Source organism: Dipodomys merriami, unplaced genomic scaffold, assembly GCF_024711535.1.
Source record: "Dipodomys merriami isolate MVZ:Mamm:240054 unplaced genomic scaffold, mDipMer1.0.p SCAF_4, whole genome shotgun sequence".
In the NCBI taxonomy this organism is placed as follows: Eukaryota; Metazoa; Chordata; class Mammalia; order Rodentia; family Heteromyidae; genus Dipodomys; species Dipodomys merriami.
This window is the reverse complement of record NW_027205603.1, coordinates 29,236,208-29,260,500: the sequence shown is the minus strand read 5'-3', so window position 1 is coordinate 29,260,500 and position 24,293 is coordinate 29,236,208. Positions and strand designations below refer to the sequence as shown.

Sequence of the window (24,293 nt, the reverse complement as noted above, 5' to 3'; positions counted from 1 at the left end):
CTAACAACAAAAGAAGCAGCTTTAGGTGCCTAAGATTACTGACATAACTGACAATTAAGTGCAAAATCTAATCAAGAGTTCTAGGTACAGGTGAGATAAAGCATCATTGGCCAGTGAATGCAGCTGTAAAAACTACATGAGGATTCTGAAAAGAATAATTGAACAATAGTGTGGAAGAAGTGGATTGGGCAAGGATAAATTTTTAAAGTAACCCCAATCATTAGGGTTTACCATTTTTTTCTTCCTAACAATTCCTCAGCTTGGACTTAATACATGAGAAACCTGAAAATAGGCACTGGGATCAGAAAAAACCCTCCAGTTCTGGCTTAGGAGCACGAAATGGAACAACTCAATACATAGAGCTGGTAAAAATGTTCTATCCATTCCTTCTCACTTCTCTATTCTATTACATCTCAGTGTCTGTGAAGAAACTTGAACCCTCTGCACTTCTTGTGGAAGTGTAAAATACAGCAACTATTATGGAAAACAGTATAGTGAGTTCTTAAGAAATTAAAATAGAATTACATATGATCCAGCAATCATACTTCTGAGTATATTGCCCAAAGAATTCAAAGCAGGATCTCAAAAATGTAGTTATATTTGTACATACACATGCACTGTGATATTATTCATTTTATGTAAAAGACTGAAACAATCCATATGTCTTGATAAATAGACACTGTAGTATATCCCAAAACACATTAGTAGTCAGACTTTAAAGAGAAATAAATCTGGTTACAGGCAACACCATGGATGGGTCAGAAGGACTTCACAGTAAATGAGATAACCCAGTAAACAAATGAGATACTTATGATTATATTTATATGATATATCTAAATAGTTAAGATCATGGAAGCTGGTTGTAAGGCTGGGAATGAAGAGAAGGGGAATTGCTACTTCATACACATAAAAGTTTTGGCTTTCAAAGTTCTATAGACCTTTAGCCCAATAGTGTATATACACTGACCACTACTGAAATGTATACATAGGAATTTTTAAGACAGTAAATTTAATAGTTATGTTACCACAATTAAAAATAAAGTTTAAAATAAATAAAAATAAAGTTGGAAAAATAGCTCACACTGCTTAGGAGAGCCACATTTGCATTGTTTCCTTAGCAACTCTATCCTCCAAAGGAAAATAATCACATAATTATAAAGCATTTCTTCAGGTATATATGATCGTATCGTGGCAAACAGTTTTACTTTTTAAGTGACAAACACTGCCATAACTCTTTAAAGAACGAAGTGCTGCTACACCAACAGAGGTAACTGATAAGAGAAAAAAATTATTAATGCAGTATTCCTTATTTTTAATCTTCCAGTGGAGGCTGTCAGTCATCTTTAGAGACACTGTTTCAGCATCATTGCTAGCATATTAGGTAAAAATATGGTTATCATTTGTTATATCTAACACTACCCTAGATAACTAAAGGCTTACCAAATTTGTACATAATATACAAAGAACACAGAGAAACTGAAAAGAAAATATACAACCAGGTGCTGGTGGCTCAGGCCTATAATCCTAGCTACTCAGGAAGCTGAGATCTGAGGAATGTATACATATATGCATATATGAATACATACAAATATATATGAATATATACATGAATAAGTACCAAAAACTGCAAGGGAAGTGATACTAATCAGAGTTTTTACAATTAAAAGAGTTGAAAATAAAAGAAAACTGATCTCTGCATCATTGCTAACAATGGGCAGAAATAGGACACCTAAAAAACTTCTGCTGGGTGATGCTGTAGGCTGATGAGGACTAATAGTGAAAATGATTACCAATGGTAAGCAAAAAGTACTTATGAATGATGACAAAAAGCTTGTGCAAACTCTCTCTTTTCAGTAAATAGGGCTATTTCTGTCTTTTCAAATCATCTTAACTTCAGAAATGTAACAGTATATCTTATTTAAAAACTACAAAGGCTTCCTCAGCCTGTGCAAATGCTGTGGCAGCCTATGTTCTCTTACAAGTTTATACAAAAATTTGATTATATACCTAAGTATAACATTAGAAAGAGCTCTTCTGAATTGTCAGAAAATACTCATTTCATTGAAAAACTCAGCGACCACATTATAGTGCAATATAGCTAAAACTGGGGAAAAAAGCCATTTTTATTAGTTGTCCACTTACTAATTTCCACATGCATTTTCCCCTTTTTATTCAAAGCAGAAGTTTTTGGAGCCAAAAGCACAAGTTCAGGTCAATTCAGGACAGTAACACCTGAATTTATTTATTTATATTTTTACTGTGTAGTTTTAACATCTGAATTTGATGGTAAGAATCAGTGACTTATTTCACACTGAGTAGGTCAACAGCCTATTTATTCTCAGCTTCATTAAGACAAGATTTGACATATCTCTGCCTTCGTACAAATGTTAATAAAGTCATTGAGCAATTGTGTTTTCAATTCCTAATCCAAAATAAATTTTCAAAACTAAGAGAAGCCTGATAGGAAAAGTACACTCATTTACATTTCTTAGCCCAATGTTTTACTGGTCATCCAATTTCCTCATGGCCTTCTAAGAATTAATTTTCTTGTTTTGATTGAGAGGCATTACTGTTGACCTACCAAAAGACTATGTGATAAGAACATATTACTGAATTCCAGCATATGAAACAACTAAAAAATATTTAGATGCTGCTGCTACACCAACAGAGGTAACTGATAAGAAAGTAGAGTTTAATTCATTCAGTTATAGAGTTCTGCATTCAGTTACAGAGTTCTCTTGACCTTCAGCATTTCAGCAAGTATTATCTGTGGTGATTCAAGTTGGATCTTCCCTACCTGGAAGGACCCACTGTCCTTTACTTAAAAGAGGAAATTCTCGGCAGATTTCCCCATCATCTTTATCTCTGGCCAGCCATCGTTGAACAGGTATGTAAAATTGTTTTCCACAATTCATGTTCTGCAATTGTATCTACAACAGAAATACCATTACTTGCAAAAAATTATCAGAATCAAATAAAAGGTTTTGTCCAAGCCTGATGTTTATGCCAACAATTGTTTTTAATATGAGAAAACTTCAAATTTCTTCTATTGACATTCCTCTATTTTGAAACTTTTCTGATTTCTCTACTTTGTTTTGTTTTGTTTTGTGCCCGTCCTGGGTGCCCCAGTCAGGACACGGGCACTGCCCTGAGGCTTTTTTTGCTCAAGGCTAGCACTCTACCAATTGAGCCACAGTGCCACTTCTGGCTTTTTCTGAGTAGTTTGTTGCAGATAAGAGTCTCACAAACTATTCTGTCCCGTCTGGCTTTGAACCATGATCCTCAGATCTCAGCCTGCTGAATAGTTAGGATTACAAGTGTAAGTTACCAGCACCTGGCTAATTTCTGTACTTTGAAATGCTTATATCAAACATCAATTTACACCAAATTTTTGTGTAATTAATTTATAATTTCATTTATAAAGAATTTCATTTTATAATTTTATTTATAAAGAATTTAATTAATAAAGAAATTTCATATATAAAGTAATTTCATTTATAAAGAAATGTTTTTTTAAAAAGAAATGTTTATAGTTTTTAAAAGTCTATTATTTTAAATCTACTATCTGTACATCACCTTGACAATAAAATTAAATTAAAAAATACATCTACTATTTAAGGTGAAACATTAGCATGAAGTTAGATTTCACACACTATAGATTTAAATTGATACAGTTCTCTTCTGGATCTTTAGCAATGCTTGCGATTCAAGCAACTTGTGAGTCTGTGACATCATATCTAACCCAAGGAGTCAAACAAGGATGTTAATAAATCCTAGTAGGAGCTCAAAAATGCTTTAAAAAAATTACCTCACAATAGAAATTATGTTTCCTGATTCTAAAATCTAGCCTTTCATAAATGTACAATTACTCTTTTAAAAGCTTCAGTGGAGTGTTATTATTAAATTAACCTTATTTTCACTAGCATTAAAGACAGATATTTTTACTTTAATGGGCTCAAGAAGTAACTCTGTTAAAAGATTTTCAGCACCCCAACCTATTAAAATCTGTGAGTCCCAGACAGGCCCAGGATTCACATTTTTAAGTGTCCATCAATGCTTCTAATGCAGTGTCACTTCAGCAAAGCTATCTTATAACAACATAAGAGATCCACCTGTTTGCAAGATGGCTACTGCCATGATTATTTGAGTTGACTTTTTTTTCTTCTTTTGTGCCAGTACTGGGGCTTGAAATTAGGATCTCTTTTACTGATGTTTTTGCTCATGACTGGTGCTCTACCTCTTGAGCTTTGAACTTCTGGCTTTCTACTGGCTAACTGGAAATAAGAATCGGTAGGTTTTGTTTCCCTGAGCTGGCTCTCAACCTTAATCCTCAGATCTCAGCTTCCTGGCTAACTAGGGTTGTAGATGCGGGCCTCTGGGAGCTGGCTGACTTAGGTTTTGTAATAAAGCCCAAAGCTAGTCATTTAAAAAACAAAGTGAACTAGCATTTTGTACTTTTTTATTTTGTAATCTTCCCTAACTAAACATGAAAGAATTAGTTTCCTTTAAAAAGTGTGATTGTTTTTGCATATATTGAATCATATTTTGTTTTTATTCAAATCCATTCAGATTATAGGTACAATTTTCTTACTTAACAATTCAACTTCTAAACTGTATAAGATTTGAAGAAAAAATTCCAAACCTATCATCCAGCATTTAATTTGGCCAAATGAATAAATATATTAAGTATGTTGTATGCTTAGAATAAAATGTTGAACCAAGAATGTATCTCAGGGCTGGAGCACAATGTAACTCAGTAATATAATACAGGCTTAACTTCAATACCTCTTTCCTACAAAAATAAATAAATATATTATCTCTCCACTGGTACTGAAAGAGATGAAGAAAACTTCAGGCAAACAAGTTGCCTTACAATGACATAGGATTTGCCACAGACAAAAAGACTTAGAAATTTCAGCCTGATTTTTATAGCATTCCTTTGTAATACTACGTAATCTTTTCAGATCACTTAAAACTGACACAGCTTCCCAGCTTCATGAATATAGTATTGTTTATCAGTTATCAATCAAGTGAGATAGCAGAAATATTAATGGTAACTTTCATAAATTAGTTTCGTTTATTGAAAAGGAAAAAGGAAAAAGGTAGCATTATATAAGTATCAGTTTCCATGAATCTTTTCTCAAAAATTATAAAACTGTAGAAAAGCGTTTGCCAAGAATATCAAGATGTTCAATGACTTCTGAAACTGTACTATCATTTGTTTTGAAATGGCAGAAAATGCAAATGCAACATGCACAAAAATGAAAATGTTGTATGATTTCCAGTGTTGGGTGATCTGTTTCTACTGTCAATCAGAGAATAATAGAAGTTTTCTATGCTAAACAAGGTAGGCATTTAAGCTATTTTTCCTCTTAAAAATACCCAAGAATAGCTGAGCACTGGTACCTCTTGCCTATAATCCTAGCTACTCAGGAGGCTGAGATCTGAAGATTGCAGTTCAAAGATAGCCCAAGCAAGAAAGTTCATGAGACTCTTATCTCCAATTAACCTCCAAAAGGCCAAAAGTAGAGCTGTGGTTCAAGTGGTAATCATTAGCCTTGAAAGAAAAAGAAAACCACTCAGGGTCAGTGCACAGGCACTGAATTCAAGGCTTAGGACCAGCATGTGCGCTCTCTCTCTCTCTCTCTCTCTCTCTCTCTCTCTCTCTCTCTCTCTCTCTCTCTCTCTCTCTCTCTGTACATGACTTGCTTTGTAGAGTACACTGAATTCCAGTATTGGCATCCATGTCTAATAACCAAGACAATGCTGTGACTTTGCAAATCTTTTTTTTTTTTTTTTTTTTTTTTTTGGTCCGGTTGTGGGGCCTGAACTCTGGGCCTGAGCACTGTCCCTCAGCTCTTCAGCTCAAGGCCAGTGCTCTACCACTTGAGCCACAGCGCCACTTCCGGCTTTTTTCTTTTTGCTTATGTGGTGCTGAGGAATCGAACCCAGGGCCTCAGGCATGCAAGGCAAGCGCTCTACCACTGAGCCAACTTCCCAGCCCCCTTTGCAAATCTTTTTGAAGAAAATCTTATGTACTACTAGTCACCACATAATCAGCAACCTAAGTATATAAAGAAGCTCTGTGAGTTGATCTGAAGTCCCAAGGATTCTCTTTTCTTCACGCACCTCATGTCAGGTGCGTCCCTCAATCAATTAATGAATAAGATTATATGATATATGACACTGTTTTCTTGAGAAGTGAACTGACTAAAAACATTAGGTTTGATTTTATAAACTCACTATAAGTATGAAATACTCCTCTGAAAGATGATACCTTGGAGGAATCTGCAGAAATTTTGCCAGAAACATTTATACATCTTTAGATTTTGCCAAAAGTTTTGATAGATCTTTACCTCTTTACAATGCCAGGAAGGTGCATGTCCAGAGTTAGTATGACCAATACGAATCTTAAATGGTACTCCAATATCCCCAACTGTGATCTATAAAAATCAAGAAAATTTCTTTCAGTGTAATTTCACAAAATCTATTTTAAAACAGCACAGATTAGACATTATATATTGATTATGTGGTACATTCATCCAGAAGAGAGATGTATAAGCCAGGGACTGGTTGCTCAGAGAGGAGTTTACTCTGGGAAAAAGAAGAAAAAAGAAAAGAAGGAGGAGAAGGAGGAGAAGGAGGAGGAAGAGGAGGAATAGAATAAAAGAAGAAGGAGATGAAAAAGAAGGAAAAGGAGGAAGAGGACGAGGGGGATGAGGACAAGGATAAGGAGGTGGACAAGGATGAGGAGAAGGAGCAGGAGGAGCAGGAGGAAGAAGAAGAGGAGGAGGAGGAGGAGGAGGAAGAAATATAATTAGAATTACAAAAATGTACACACCTAACAGAGCACTAAAATACATATCATCTTCTTTAGGTGCTATGGGTTGAACCCATGATGAGCTATATCCTCAGCCCTACAAAGCAAAAATTTAACAGAACTGAAAAATAAGAGACAACCTACTATAATAAGAATATTTTGAATAATGGGTAAACAACTACAGAGAATAATAAGGAAACAGACTTGAACATTACACTCCAACTATATCTAACATCTATAGAGTATTCCATTCAACAGCAGAATATGCAGTCTTTTCAAGTGTACAAAGAACATTCACCATGACAGACCGTATGTTATGTAACAAAATCGAAAAATAACAGAATCAATGAAACCAAAGTTGACTCTTTGAGAGAAAAGATGAAATTAACAAATTTATAACTATCTAACTAAAAAAAGATGTAAATTGCTAAAATAAAAAATGTAAGCAAGGCCATTACCATACAGAAATAAAAAGGGTTACAAAATATACTATGACATATGAGGAAATTGTAGCTACTGGGTAGGGGGAATCATGGTTAGAGGCCAATCCAGGTAAAATAAAAAGGTTGTGAAACACCATCTGAACCATTTAAAAAAACTGGGCATAATGGTATATTCCTATCATTCTAGTTATGCAGGAATGATACAGAGCCCAGGCCAAAAAAAAAAAAAGCATGATCCTATTCAATAAATAATGAAAGTGAAGAGGGCTATTGGTATGGCTCAAGTAGAAAAATACATGCCTAGCAAGTGCAAAATCTTGAGTTCAAAACTGCAGTACCTCAAAAAAATGTGTATAATCGTATATCAACAAATTAGATAATCTAGATAAAATGAACAAATGTCTAGAGCACACCCCAAAAGGAAAGACAAAACACAACAGATCTATAACCAGTAAAGAAAATGGATTAATGGTCAAAAACCTCCTTGCAAAGAGAAGTCTCAGACAGAAGTCTTCATTGGCAAATTCTACCCAATGTTTAAAGAAGACAGAGTAATACCAGTTGAGTACAAGTCTTCTGAAAATAATATTTTAAAGAAAACAAGTGAGAACACTTCCTAACTCATTCTGCAAAGCTAGCATTATGCTGGTACCAAAGCCAAGCATGGATATGATAAGAAAACACAATGATAGTCCAATATGCCTAATAAGTACACATGCAAAAATTTTCAACAAGGGGCATCAGGCCTGGCTGCCAGCTGAGCATTGTGGGAAAGGAGCTCTTTAGGACCAGCCCGTGTCGATGTGAGGGCACAGGGCACTTAGGGCAAGGTGCCTGTCTTGCCAAACACCCGCCGCAGGGCCTGGGCGAGCTGCTGCTGCAGCCGGCGGGACTGAAGGATCTGGCCAGGCAGCTGCGGCCCCAGGCGCTGGATGCCGGATGCCCGATGCCGGATGCCCGCGGGCCCGGGGTCGGCAGCCACGCATGAGCCTGGGGGATCAGGGGGCTCGGGGCGGGGCCCCAGTGGGCCTGAGGGCGGGGATCCCCCGGGGCTGCTGGTTGCAAGGCCCCGGCTGGGTCTGTCTGGTGCTCAGGACGCTGCCCTGGAACAACCCCGGCCGGGCCTGGACAGCACCGCGCTGCCTGGCCGAGGCGCAAAACGTGGCCTTCACGCGGCCCAGGCACCCGGACAGGCGTCGGCCCAGGTACGTGCCCAGGTAGGTACCCAAAAAACAAACAAAACAAAAAAAGTTCAACAAGTGAGCAAACTGAGTCATATTGAACCCACCACATTATCCCACTATAACCAACTGAGATGTATCCAGCTCCATGGAAACTTATTTAATACACAAACAATATAATAAACTACATAAACACAATGAAGAGGAGAAACCTGGCATCATCATAATGCAAGAAAAAACACCTGATAAAATCCAACACAATTTCATTTTTAAAGTAGGGCTCAAAGAGAACTTCCTGAGTATGATAAAAGACACTTCAGAGTGTACTATGTGATTTTTTTTGTTTCTTTTGTATGTTCTTCCCCCTATGGTATATCTCCTGTTGGTTTTGGTACCTTGGTATTGTATATACCTTCATTCAAATTAGGGAAAGGAAGGGGAACAGAATGGTGAGAAAAAGGACAAGGGGGGAACCAATGCAACGTGATATACACAAGACAATATGTTGGAAATGGTCTATACAAGTTGGGGGAGGGAAACTAGGAGAAAAAACAGAAAAGGGGTAACAAGTTTGACAAGAAATGTACTTATTACCTTACTATGTAACTGTACCTACTCTGTACTTCACCTTAACAATAGAAAAGAAAAGCCTATAGATAAATGTCCAAAGACAAAAACCTTGCATACTATCCCATAAACTAAGAATAGGGCAAGGATCCCAGTTTTTAACATTTCTAGTCAACATTATACTGAAAGCTCTTAATGGAACAATTCAGCAAAAAGAAAAATTTTAAATACCAAATTATCTGTTGGCCATTAGTGGCCCATGCTGTAACCCTAGCTACTCAGAAGGCTGAGATGTGAGAATTGCAATTCAAAGCCAGATGGAGCAGGAAAGCCCAGGAGATTCTTATTTTCCATTAACCACTAAATAAAGCCGTATGTGGCTCAAATGATAGAGCACTAGGCTTGAGAAAAAAAAAGAAAGAAAGAAAGAAAAGAAAAGCCCAAAGACAGTGCCCAGACTCTGAGTTCAAGCCCCAGGACTGCAAGCGCGCGCGAACACACACACACACACACACACACACACACACACACACACACACACACACACACACACACACACACACACACACACACACACACACACACACACACACACACACACACACACACACACACACACACACACACACACACACACACACACAGAGTATCCAAATTAAAAAGAAACACTTTTGGAGTTGTTAGGGGTCCAGGTAAAAGGGAATCCAAAGCGATCACATAAAATGACTAACAGGGGCTGGGAAGGTGGCTCAGTGGTAGAGCTCTTGCTTTGCATGCATGAGGCCCTGGGTTCTATTCCTTAGCAGCACATAAACAAAAAGAAAAAAGCCGGAAGTGGCGCTATGGCTCAAGTGGTAGAGCACTAGCCTTGAGCTGAAGAGCTGAGGGACAGCGCCCAGGCCCAGAGTTCACGCCCCACGACTGGACCCCCCCCCAAAAAAATGACTAACAAAGATAGAGGTATTGTTGAAAAAAATACTAGGAATGTACTACAAGTCACTGAGTTGTATGCTTAAAGCTATAAAAATGGTAACTTTTGTGTATTTTACTGTAATAACAAAAGAGCTATGAAAGCAATAACAAAGAAAAAGAAAAAAGGGGAAACTCAAGTTTGTCTACAAATTCTTTTAATCCTTGCTTTTGTAATCCTTGCTATTCAGGATGGAGGTTCAAAGCCAGCCAAAGCAGAAAACTCCAGCAAAATGCTGAACCAGAGGTATGCCTCAAATGATAAGAGCACCAGCAAGAAAGCTGAGTAAAAAAGCAATGTCCTGATTTCAAGGTTCAGTACCACTTCCCCTTAAAAATTAGAAAGAAATAAAGAAAACTATTCATATGAACAAATCAAGCCATGATCAAAATTGAAATGAAATTACTACACTTCATGATGTCACTAAACTTAATGAACCTAGAATCTCTATAAATGAGTAGTGTAAGTCATACTGTGGTATAAGTAAGCCATGATGGGCTTACAAAACAGAAAGTGCTAAAATGTACACTGCAGAACTCAGAAAAAAAATTAAACTATGAAAAGTTTCCTGTTGGAGAAGGAAATGGATGAGGGGTTAAAGGTGCTTTTTTCAAATTATAGAACTATATGCAGCCCTAAAAAGTGCATGAATGTACTATTTGATTTAAAGGAAACATGAGATAATAAAATACAAAACAAAGTAAGCAGCTCATACAATTAAAGATATAATTACTTTGAAATATTTCTTATACATGAAAAATAATGACTTAATCCTTTTTTATTTATACTGACCACTAATGCATTTTGACTTTATTTTTAAAATGTATAGAAAGAATTGTTACATTAACTATGTGATTTTTTTTGTTTCTTTTGTTATGTTCTTCCCCCATGGTATAACCCCTGTTTTCACTGTATTTCATTCTGTGTCCTGCATCTTGTATATACATTTTTCTAATTTGGGGAGAGGAAGGAAAATTTAAAAATGCTGAAACAAGGATACAGTTTTGCCTATTGTAACAATGAGATGTACAAGACACTATGTTGAAAATGAACTTTACAACTTGAGGGGCAGGGAGGAGTTGAAGAAGTGGGAAGGGAAGGGATGGTAGGGGAAAAACGAAAGAGGGAGCAACAATGCTCGAGAGGAAGCGTACTCATTACCTTACTCATGTAACTGTTACCTCTCTGTATAGTATCTTTAATATATATATTTAATATATATATAGAGAGAGATAATTGTTACATTAGTCTAATGGGAATGGTTGTTTCCAATGGTTCAACCTTTCCTGTGAACTAAGTACGCAGGTTATAATAGATCAAACACAAAGTGGAGGTAGATATCCTAAAAATATAAAAGGTTTTTTTTTTTTTTGGGGGTCCAGTCGTGGGGCCTGAACTCTGGGCCTGGGCGCTGTCCCTCAGCTCTTCAGCTCAAGGCTAGCGCTCTACCACTTGAGCCACAGCACCACTTCCGGCTTTTTTCCTTTTTGCTTATGTGGTGCTGAGGAATCGAACCCAGGGCCTCAGGCTTGCAAGGCAAGCGCTTCTACCACTGAGCCAACTTCCCAGCCCTATAAAAGGTATTTAAAGATACCCTTTTGATCATGAGTTGATTTTCTCTCCACCTGTTTCAAGACAGTCCTTGCATATATCCAATGCTTAATTCAGACTGACATTGTAAATTATTAAGTCTGTGTTGACCTATTTTAAGTCCTTTCATTGATTATCATATCTCTGATTTTAACTTCACATGGTACTGGTCTCCCTGCTACATCTTTGTTCCTCTTTTTCTTTATAAATGCTGAGCTCGGTGAGTCTAGTCATGGTCTATGAACCTGATATGAAAAAATAATAAGTAAAAAGTAGTAACTAATAACTTAATAACAATTTCTTTAGGTTCCTTGTTTGGTCATTTTGTTTTTCCCTTTTGACTTAAGACTTTGAAGCTTATCTCTAGTGTTGATGAAAGCCACCTATACACAAACCATAAATGTTGAACATCTCATATTTCTGTGAAGATGTTGTCTCTTCCCATATGGCAGATTTATGTTAAATGTGGCTGAGCAAAACTGTCATGAGTTTCTTTTGATTGATCTTCTACAGGCATACTGTGTTATAATAGAAAGAGCCCCATTTTGATAAATTGTACTTATTCCAAGGTAGCTGCTAGCTGTAGAACTTCTATTAACAGATTTTACTCAGTTTATTACTTACAGTAAAAATGTCTTCATGGCCATCCTGAAATCGAACTCCATCTGTTCCATAAAGATATATGGGAGCTGAACTTCTATGATGTCCATATAATACAATGTAAATCTGTGAGCTGGTCCCTGCATTTGGAAAGTCACTAGTGATTATGGAAATTTTCCAGTTAACACCTATGAAAGCACAAACAGAACAAAACATTATGGCTCCTTATAGAAATGATAAACTCAGAACAGAAGATCTTCAAAAAAATAGAAGAATACAGGGCAGAGATAACTTACTCTTCTACAACTGCCTGGAAAATCGCCTCGCCTCAGCAGAAGATTTCAGTTGTTGTTTTTAAAATACTCAATAGAATTACACATTTGTAATCCTAGCTACTAAGAAGACTAAGTTCTAAGAGTTGATGTTTAAAGACAGCCTAGGCAGAAAAGTCTCTAATTACCAGCAAAATAACTAGATTAGATGTATGGCTCAAGTGGTAGAATGCCAGCAATGAGTGAAAATGCCAAATATGAGTATAATGAAAAATAAACAAATAAATAATAAAAATTAAAATTAATCAATTAACTAATAAGGTGAGAGCAAGATGTGGTGGCACATGACTGGTAATCCTAGCAGCTGGGAGGCAGAGGCAGGCCAATTACAAATTTAAGTCTAGGTCTCCCTGATATATGGATGCTAAAGCCAAATACAAGAAGATATGGCAAAGTAACAGGACTCAAGAAACAAAGGACAGCCACCCATTTTGTCATATCATTGCTAAATGACTACGTGTTCTTGACCATATATATAGTAGATATATACACACAACAGAGGGGAGCCAGGAAGAGGAACAGAATAATGTGGAACAGACTACACTAAAATAACTTGTATTATCAAAGCTCATAGAATTCACAAACTGTAGACCATGATAATGACAATTTGCCTTGTGAAAGTTAAAATGTGTTTGTGACTCTAAGTATCACTATTCCACAATACTATGAAATATGTGAAATTTATGTAATCACCTAATCTCAATTAAAGAAACAAAGTAAGAGAAGGGATGGGTTAAGAGAGATGGTGACAATGTTGTCAGACACTTTATACTCATAAGCTGTTTTGTAGAATGGGAACTTCTTTGTACAACTACTTAAAGATAATTTAAAAAGAAAAGAAAAGAAAAAAACAAGTTTAAGTCTAATCTGGGCTTCATAGCAAGTTTCAGATAACCTGGGCTACACAGCAAGGCCCTGTCTCAAAAAAAAAAAAATAATAATAAAAACAAAGAAAACAGCTAGAGAGAGACCATTATCCTACTATGATTCGTCATGAGTAAAATCTGAGTCACCAAAGAAATTCCCTGATGCTTACAGTATTTTGACAAAATATCTCTAGTATTTTTAGCTCAACCATGTATACAATCAGAATTTTGCCTTTTAAGTTTTTTGAGTTTAGATATTTTTGAAACATTAAATTCCAAGGATAAAGTGAAATTGAAAAATTATCTGATATAATTCATTATTTTAAGTAGCCCTAATTAACAGATGAAATAATTGAATTTCACAAGCATTAAGGAAAATTTGCATTATCTAGCAACAACTAAAACCAATACCAGAAAATATATGATTCATCAGGAATATTACAAAGACTGATTAGTCATTACAGTATCTTAATAGTAATAAGACATCACTTTCAAGATTTCAGTTTAATTTTTCCAAGGTTCTTCAAAGAAAGCACCAAAATGTTATTGATAAGAAAAATGAAGTAATGAGAAATCAAGGAACATCCTAAAGATCATATAAAAAAGAATATAAAGCAAATCCTAAAAAGCTTCTACACACTGAAGGATATAGTTACTATGTTTTTTAAAAAGGTGATCTTTGCCATCTATACATCTGACAAAGATCTAATAACCAGAATATACAAAGAGCTCAAAACCCAAACCCAAAAAAACCCAACAACCCAGTTAATAAATGGGCAAAGGAGCCAGACAGACAATTCTCAGAAGTACACGTGGCCAATAAACACATGAAGAAATAGTCAACATTTCTGGCCACAGAGGAAATTCACATTAAAATAATACTGATGTCGATCTTCAAGAACAGAACAACAAATTATGCTGGCAAGGATGTGGGGGGTGGGGGGGAGGAACTGTTGCTGGGAATGTAAATTAGTGCAGACACTAGAATTCAGTATGAAGATTCCACAAAAATAAAAATAAAAATAGAACTATCTTATGAGCCAGTAGTACCATTCCTGGGCATTTTTCCAAAAGATTACATCATAATATAAAAAGACACACACATCCATGCTCACTGCTGTAGTATCCATTATAGCCTAGTAGAAAAAGCTCAATGTCTACAATAAATGAATAAATCACTTCGTTAAATGGGAACTATTTAAAGTATATAATTTTAATGAATAAATCAAGAAAATATTAGATGATAGTAGATAAATGGATAGACATAATTATATCTAGATACTATAAATATTGATATAATGGACTTGTATCCATCTATGAGGAAGAATCATGTCTTTTCAGGACAATGCATGTGGAAAAATGCATGAATGTGGAAAAAACTGTAAGTGAAGTCAGACTCAGATAGACAAAGGTTCCTATTTTCCTTCTGAAAACATATACCGGACTATTCACCTATACACACAAAATATGGAAGAAGCAGGGCTGGAATCTCATAGATTAAGTGCTTTGAACAATTGACAGCTTAATAAAATGAAAACCAGAAAGCTGAAACATGTTTGTCTAAGGTGTGTGAAGTTTAAGGGAAAGGGACAGAGGAATGGAGAGAGAAATGGTATGTAAATACAGTCTTAATACTCGATGTACATACATGAAAATGGAACCAACTAACTTGAAGGGATGGGTAAAGTTGGGATAATGTAGGGGGGAGAATAATAGAAGGGGGTAACTCTGATCAAGATGCATTGTAATTATAAATCAACACATTGAATTGAAACCCTTTTGTAAACTAACCTACAGATATAAAAATAAAGTAAGATAAAGTTCAAGAACAACCAAATTTTAAGATGAGACATTTGAATTCAACAAGGGTAAAAGAAAACGCAAAAAGTTTAATGAATCAAGTTCTTTTACACCTTGTAAATATATATTTTGTTCTTTTTGCTCTTTTCTAGCATTTAGATTTTTAGATTTTTTTAGCATTTAGATTTTTGTTGTTATATTTCCATACATTTACATAGTGAATTCCATTCAATCCCACCCCATCACTGATATATTTTGATTTCACAATTGCATTTAACATAACCAGTCTTAGAAAATTCCTACATATCAGCATTTATAAATATATCATTTGAAATAAGGAAAAAATATAAAAAACAATTTTTAAAAACCTAGAACCAAGGATGTAAATAGGATTCTACTTACTATTAGACTGTGTTTTTCTCTTCCCCAAATTTAAACCAAAGTATATTTTTCACATTGGTCATTCAAATAAGTAATCAAACCCTAATTGTAAAGCTTACTTTATATGGTATAATAAGTATATGTTAAAGTAATATTTGTTTGGAAAACTCCAGTTTAAAACAGAAAATTACATTTTGTTTGTTCAATCATGGCAAAAAGCCATGATAGCCATAATAGGCCACCAAATTATGTTGGCAAGCAATCCTTTATTAAATAAAAAATCAGTATAAGATAATCACCTTTGATATATTTATTTTGCCAATCTCAGGGCTTGAACTCAGGGCCTGGGCCTACTCTGATGTTTTTGCTCAAGTCTAGCACTCTACCACTTAAGCCAGAGCTCCACTTCTGGCTTTTATTTTTCTGATGATTAATTGGAGATTAGAGTCTCATGGATCAAAAAACGAACTTTACAATTTAGGCTGGGGGGCGGGGGGCGAAATGTAGTTGTGGAAATGGGAGGGAAGGGATGATAGGGGAAAAACAAAGGAGGAGGTAATGCTTGATGAGAAATGTACTCATTACCTTTCTCATGTGGTTGTAACCCCTCTGTACAGTATTTTCACAATAAAAAACATTTAAAAAATAAATTAATTTTTTATAAAAGTCTCATGGACTTTCCTCCTTTAGTTGTCTCTGAACAACGATCCTCAGATCTCAGCCTCCTGAGTAGCTAGGATTACAGGCATAAGTCACTTAATACCCAGCAACAACCTATTTTTAATAGCATGAGAAAAAAAAACTTCAATTGAAAACGTAGAGATGTTCTAGCTATTTTCTGCAGAATGTCTGGTATGTCAGTGCTCATTGGAATAAAATGAAATAAATGTTTTTTCTGCATCTATTGAGATAACCATGTGGTTCTTATCCTTGCTCCTGTTGATGTGATGAATTATGTTAATTGATTTGCATATATTGAACCAGCTTTGCATCCCTGAAATGAATCCTGTTCGATCGTGGTGTATGATTTTTTGGGATGAATTGTTGAAGTCGATTGGCCAGAATTTTGTTGAGAAGTTTTGCATCAATGTTCATCAAAAAAATGGGTCTACCAGCAATCCCACTTTTGGGCATTTACCCAAATGTTTACAAACAAGACCACACTAAAGCTACCAGCACAACTATGTTTATTGCAGCATTATTTACCATAGCTAAGATATGGAACCAACCCAGATGCCCCTCAGTAGAAGAATGGATCAAGAAAATGTGGTATATATACACAATGGAATTCTATGCCTCCATCAGAAAGAATGACATTGCCCCATTAGTTAGGAAATGGAAAAACTTGGAAAAAATTATATTAAGTGAAGTAAGCCAGGCCCAAAGAAACATAGGTCCCATGGTTTCCCTTATTTGTAATATCTAGTATATGTATGAGTCAAGCGGAAAAGGTCAGATAATGTGATGTCAGGAAAATGAACCCTTAGATGTGTATTTTAATGTTTTTTTTCTTTCATGCATGTGTTTCTAAGGCATTTATAAGATTATCTCTTTGTTGCTTTGTATGTCCCTCCCCCACAGTATAACCCCTGCTTTCACTATATTTGATGTCAGTATAACTTTGTGGAGGAGATGGGGGAAAACCAGTTGTTTAAGGATACAGGTGGACCTGTTGCAACAATGAGAAGTACAAGTTGTCATGTCCAAAACGAGCTTTACAACGTAGGTGCGGGGGGGGGGGGGGTAAGGGGGGAGGATTGGGATTGGGGGGGAGGGGGGAGGCTGGGAAGGGATGTGAAGGGTAAACAAAGGAGGAGGCTGCAATGCTTGGTAAGAAATGTACGCATTATCCTGCCCATGTAATTGTAACTCCTCTGTACAGTATGTTCACAAATAAAATAAAATAAAATTTAAAAAAAAAATGGGTCTATAGTTCTCTTTGATGAGTCCCTGCCTGGTTTGGGGATGAGAGTTATGATGGCTTCATAGAATGAGTTTGGTAGTGAACTTTCTCTTTCAATTTCATTGAAGAGTTGGAGGAGTATTGATTGAGCTCTGCTTTGAAGGCCTTGTAGAATTCTGCTGTAAAACCATCTGGTCCTGGGCTTTTCTTAGATGGGAATTCTATGCCACCATCAGAAAGAATGACATTGCCCCATTTGTTAGGAAATGGAAAGACTTGGAAAAAATTACATTAAGTGAAGTAAGCCAGGCCCAAAGAAACATAGGTCCCATGGTTTCCCTTATTTGCAATAACTAGTATATGTCTGAGTCAAGCAGAAAAGGTCAGTTAAGTTCATGTTAGGGAAATGAACCCTAAGATATGTATTCAAATGTTTTTTTTTTATCATGCGATTGTTTCTAACACATTTATAAGATTATTTCTTTGTTGCTTTGTATGTCCCTCCCCCACGGTATAAACCCTGCTTTCACTGTATTTAATGTTGTTATAATTTGTGGAGGGGAAGGGAAAAAAACAAATCGTTTAAATAGGGATACAGGTGGACCCATTACAACAATGAGATGTACAAGTCGTTATGTTGAAAACGAACTTTACAATTCTTCGGTGGAAGGAGGATGGGATGGGAAGGGGAAACAAAGGAGGAGGCTACAATGCTTGATAAGAAATGTACTCATTATCTTGCCCATATAATTGTAACCCCTCTGTACAGTATTTTCACAATAAAAAAATGAAATAAAGCCCTGTAACTGTGCTCCCTTAGAAATGTACTGAAAGGGCAAGAGAGAATCAATGCTTGCTAAACGTGCAAGAATCAAATCAATAGGGAAAAAAATTGTACTTCGCCTTTTCTAAACAACTAAAATTGAAAAGGATGAAAAGTATAAACACAAAAATCAAAATAATGACATATGATGTGTATTTACTAGGGGTTTTTGCATCTCCCTAAATCATTAAGTTCATTAAAGATGTAGATTTGCAAGGGAATACCTCAAAACCTGAAGAAAATTTTAAATGTGAGAGATTCATCTTTTAGTTTACAATTTACACTTCAAACAATCAAAAGGCATCATTGAGTGATTACAGGGGCCCACCATCTGAAAAGCAGGAGATAAAATATATGATGTCTTTGTGAAGAATGAAAATGAACTAAGATTCCTTGTGTTAAGTGAAACAAGCCAGACTTAGAGAGACAAATACCATATTTTCATTCATAAGTGGAATCTGGACTAGTACTCCAATATCAAAGCAGAAAAAGATATTATTAGAAAATTACAGAGCAATAACCCTCATAAACATAAATGGAAAATATAATCAACAAAATGTTGTCAACCACAAATTTTAAGCTTATCCCAGGAATGCAAATTTATTCAGAAATACCTCAAAGTAATTCATTTTGTTAAAAGAAGGAGAACATGAAATTATACTCAGCATCATTACTCATCTGAAACCACAGTGAGAGACAGTGTGACATATACAGAAAAATTATGTACAACTGAAAGCAGTGAAAATACCAAACTTGATAAGAAATGAGAACAACTGCATTCATATACAAAATTGGAAGCAATAAAATGGTAAAACAATTGGAAAGATGGTCAATGAAAATGTAATTTGATATAATTTAAGAAGACCCCATAACAAAATAAGATGAATCCTTAATCTAGAGTAAATCAGAAGAGAAATGCATAAGTAAATTCTCATGTGAGGAAGCAGATAGATTAGAGTGATATAGTTACACACTAAAGAATTCTAGGAACTGCAGGACACTACACACAGAACAAACTGTCTCTCAGAGCACTCAAAATGAACCAATCCTGGTGACACTTGATTTCGAACTTCCAGCCAATGAGTGAACAAAATTTTGTCATTTTAAGACACCAGTCAGTGGTACTTTATTACAGCAGTACCAGAAAACTGAGTAAGTTTTTGATAATAAGAAGTAGGTTGTTGCTGATAATAAGACTGTAACTGTGGCTTTGGCACTGGAAATGGATACAGGTATATATTTTGAAAAAGTTTAGATTGCCTTGAAAAAACAATTGTGAAGTCTCAGATGAAAAGGAGAATCATGTTACTAGAACCTTGATGAAATTAATTCTAGTTCTCCAGTGAGGGAAACTTGAAAAAAATTATGATCTGATGATAAATGATGAAAAGAATAGTTACAAACTTGGATATTTAACTGATGAGACTTCCCATAAATATATGGCATAGTTTCTTCTTGTTTCTCTTACTAAAGTTCAAGAAGAAATAGACTAAATGAAAAGAATTGTTAGGCAATGAGGAATAAGCAACTGATGATTAAGAGAATTCTCAATCTTTCTACATATCATGTTCTGGAAACATGCTCTACAGACATGCAATGTCATGCTAATAAAATATAAATTGTATAGACAAATATAAAGTGATCATTAATTATATCATTAGGCATTTGACTTACTAATCCATTGAACAATCCCAGGAGAAAATGAAGATGGAGATATCCAATAAGGTGCTAAGGAGTTTTGTTTGTTTAAAAAACCTCACCATATAAGAAATGTACGCATTATCCTGCCCATGTAATTATAACCCCTCTGTACAGTATGTTCACAAATAAAATAAAATAAATTTTTAAAAAAAAACCTCACCATACAAATGAAAAACAATTTCCTTCATTTGCAAACAGCTCAGATAATCAATGCAACAAAACTAAACTTGAATTTCACAATAAAAATCGGCAATAATATGAACAGGAAATTTATTAAAATTTTAAAAGTGACTCAGTGGTCAAGAAAATATGCATAATTTCCTCTGTAACTAGAGACAGGCAAATCCATATAATACATTTTTTCATCTCTGAAAGGGGCAAAAGTCTTCCATTTTAAAACTGACAATGTGGAAAAACACATTTGTCATCAATATAGTTTCAATATGCTATTTTTAATGACAATGTCAATGAAGAATATAGAGTGATAGGCGATCTTCAGTGTCACACAGAACCATTTTGAGGTCTAGACATGTTAATTTAGTTTTACATAAGTAATCATTCTGTTTTAGTTTCTTCATTTGGAAAATGGAAAACTGCATTTCTCGTGTAGTTCTATTCACAAGATCCTTTTTGCACATAGTTCAGTACCTGATACATAACTGCCACCCCAAAAAAGAGAACTTACTGTAATTGTAGTTGTTTATAGAATTTCATCATTTGTAGCAATTAGAACACAAATTCAGTAGAGGCCTTACTACTCCCAAAGTGAAACTCTGGCTCTTGGAGGGCAAAAAACAAATATTATAAATATTACAAGGGTTTATACCCTCTAAAACTCAAAATTGACAAAATATCATTGCTTAGTATTTAATTCTTATTATTAAAAAAAAAGCAATGGTAGACAAAGGCTTAGTAATTAAGGTTTTTAAAATTACATCTTAAGGGGCTAGGAAGTTGGCTCAGTGGTAGAGTGCTTGCCTCACATGGATGAGGCCCTGGGTTTGATTCCTTAGTACCACATAAGCAGAAAAAAAAAGTTGGAAGTGGTGCTATGGCTAACGTGGTAGAGCGCTAGCCTTGAGCGCCTTGAGCTGATGAGCTGAGGGACAGCACCCAGGCCCAGAGTTCAGCCCCCATGACCGACAAAAATAAAAATTACATCTTAAGACAGGACCCAGTGGCTCATATCTGTACTTGAGAAGCTGAGACCTTAGGATTGCAGTGCAAAGCCAGACAGGGCAAGAAAGTCTGTTAGACTCTTAATCTCTAATAAACCAGGAAAAGGCCAGAGTGGAGATATAGGTAAAGTGGTAGAACTCCAGCCCTAAGCATAAAAACCTAAGAGACAATGCTCAAATGCTGAATTCAAGTCTCAGTACCAGCACGTGCACGCGCAAGCACACACACACACACACACACACACACACACACAAGTTACACAGAAATCATCAGCCTTGTACACTTCAAACAAAATCATCACATTAATAAAATTTAATCTTCTGAAATACAAAATGGAGAAACATTACCTGTGCTGTCAAGAAACCTGAATGATTGCAACACATACAGAAACTTATAAACAAAAAAACAAAACAAAACAAAAAAATAGTAAAAAGAGGGATCCAGCCTCCAGGACACAACTATGTAACAACTAGATTACAAAAATATCTATAAGGAAATGTATATTAAATCACATTGGCCAAATATAAATTAAAGAATATTTGGGGTTAGTCTATGGCTTAACATTAGAAGTAAAACTCCAAGAAAGGCAATAAAGTGTTTGATCTTAGCTATTGTGCTTGGGAAATTGATTGTGTGAATCAGAAGTAGCCATAAAATCACTTCTTGGTAGCTCAAGATATAGAATGAATGGAAGATAACTGTTTCTCTTTTCATGCCAGAAAAACCTTCATCTCTACCCCTTGCCTCTTAACACAGCAAGATACCAACCTTGAGTGTCCAAGACATTGATCCACTACTTTACCAAATGGGCAACATCATTCTTTGGAATTTTCTCTGACTTCCTTCTGCACTTTGCTTATAAGCATTCAGCTGACTTGCTTCCTCCATCTTTCTGAGGTCTCTTTGCACCCAGGTGCATAGGTCCAAGTTCTCTGGCTATCAATAATTTGCTTTAAAAGTTTTTTCTTAGGGGCTGGGAAGGTGGCTCAGTGGTAGAGCGCTTGCCTTGCATGCCTGAGGCCCTGGGTTCGATTCCTCAGCACCACATAAGCAAAAAAGAAAAAGAAAAAAGCCGGAAGTGGCGCTGTGGCTCAAATGGTAGAGCGCTAGCCTTGAGCTGAAGAGCTGAGAGACAGCGCCCAGCCCAGAGTTCAGGCCCACGACTGGACCCCCCCCCAAAAAAAAGTTTTTTCTTAGGCAGTTTCCTAACAGTATTTAGATATCCCCTTGAATGTTTGTTTACTCACTTTAATCAGGACAAACTGATGGTCTTACTGAGATTTTTGTATTCTTTTTTTTGGGGGGGGGTCCGGTCGTGGGGCCTGAACTCTGGGTCTGGGCGCTGTCCCTCAGCTCTTCAGCTCAAGGCTAGCACTCTACCACTTGAGCCACAACGCCACTTCTGGCTTTTTTCTTTTTGCTTATGTGGAGCTGAGGAATCGAACCCAGGGCCTCATGCATGCAAAGCAAGCGCTCTACCACTGAGCCACCTTCCCAGCCCTGAGATTTTTGTATTCTTAATACAAGACAGGCCCTAAATATATTGTATAGTTTAACTTTGTTACTAAATTCAAGAAGATAATAGACCAAGTCAATACTTTTATTGTAGTATTTTGGTAAGTACTCCTTGAAATGCATATGGATTTCTCTGTTTTTCTGGGCCTTTAATTTCTATGGTGCTAGGATATTTGTTTCTACAGCTCTTCGCCAAGTTGGAAAGCAAACTTTGGAACCAGTGAGTGAAGTAACTGGACCATCCACTTTTTTTCATTCAATACACCATAGACCCTCCCAGTTAGTAAGATAATAAAGATGCTAGGAAAAGCCTGATAACTAAAAAAGCACATGGAGGTAGTAGACATTCTAAACCTAGGAGAAAAACCATGCCATTAGATAAGGCAAAGCTGTAACTGCTGGCGAAAACCGAATGGAACTTCCACTTACTCTAAAGCCAGGGAAATTTTAACTGGGTGTGATCTATCTATAGATACCCATAGTCTGTAGATAAATACTTATTCAAAGTAAAGGTCTTTCAGTTGGTGATCCACCAGTTTTGGCTGTTCCTAGTTGTGAACATTCTTTCTGTGTGGTACTCAGCTATATTCTATTAAGATTGCAACTTTAATTGAGGAGGGTGGGTGAGAGGGAGAAGGGAGTGGGATGATAAGTCTTTTGAAGACATAAACTCACTGTGCAGAGAGAAGGACCAAACTCAAGGAAATCTCAGATCTATAAGTTAAACTGTTGCATGTTTATAAATGCATGTAAATGTCCTGATGTAATATTTGATCTTGGAAATAAAAAGTTTTCAGTTAAAAAAAAGCAAATTAAAAAAAAGCAAATATATTTACATATGGGGGAAAATTCCATTCAGACATATAAGCCCTCAGTCTCCTGAGCAGACTCTGAAGAAGAGGGAGATGAGAGATACTTTACTAGCAAAAGCAATTCAGAAAAGGAATAAAAGTTGAAATATTTTACAATAATCAGTCTCAAGGGTTAGTATATAACTACATTAACCAACAAGACCCATTTTGACACACAAATAGACAAATAAATGAAATGAATGAAAGCATAATTTTATTTTCACCCAGAAAACTCAACTTACCCTTTATAATTCAAAGAAAGAGAAAGACTACATAGCTTTTTCAACAAAAAGTAGCTGGAGTATTTCATATGGATTTCCATATGAAATAAAATCACAGCCCTTACCTTCTTACCATTTGCCAAAACAAAATAGCTTAAAGTACTATGAATAGACCCAGTATATCAATTAAACTTGTGAGGTTCTTAAAAGAATCTCATTCTTAAATGAATGTTATTAAGACCAAAAGTTCTTAGATAAGACTTCTAAAACATGAACCATTAAAAATAAACAATTTTACCAAATGATAAATCTTTTACTCACTGAAAGTCTTCACCACTAGGAAAATAAAAATGCAGCTAATTAAAAATGGCAAAGAAACACATGAGGAAATGTTCATCATCTCTGGCTGTAAAGGAAATGCAAATAAAAACAACCCTGAGATACCGCCTTACCCCAGTAAGAATGGCCCACATCTTAAAGTTAGCCAACGACAAATGCTGGAGGGGATGCGGAGAAAGGAACCCTTCTGCACTGCTGGTGGGAATGTATA

The 24,293-nt window shown here is 35.9% G+C and overlaps 1 protein-coding gene and 1 long non-coding RNA gene across 13 annotated transcripts in view; one reads left to right on the top strand and one right to left on the bottom strand.

The window, feature by feature from the left end:
- The window catches only part of Rp1 (RP1 axonemal microtubule associated), a 338,377-nt gene that overhangs the window by 243,869 nt on the left and 70,215 nt on the right, over nucleotides 1–24,293 (bottom strand). For 11 of the 12 annotated variants that reach the window (XM_069990725.1, XM_069990729.1, XM_069990733.1 and 8 more), the window contains exons 6-8: nucleotides 12,196–12,359; nucleotides 6,357–6,443; nucleotides 2,798–2,930 (exon numbers count right to left, since the gene is read on the bottom strand). In XM_069990725.1, the coding sequence (XP_069846826.1) occupies nucleotides 2,798–2,930; nucleotides 6,357–6,443; nucleotides 12,196–12,359 (384 nt within the window). The remainder of the gene's footprint in view (nucleotides 1–2,797; nucleotides 2,931–6,356; nucleotides 6,444–12,195; nucleotides 12,360–24,293) is intronic. The other variant, XM_069990730.1, reaches the window with a different exon arrangement.
- Nucleotides 23–10,304, top strand: LOC138805729 (uncharacterized). The gene is made up of 4 exons (XR_011365627.1): nucleotides 23–365; nucleotides 2,750–2,887; nucleotides 5,236–5,347; nucleotides 10,172–10,304. It is a non-coding gene; the product is annotated as an uncharacterized lncRNA (long non-coding RNA).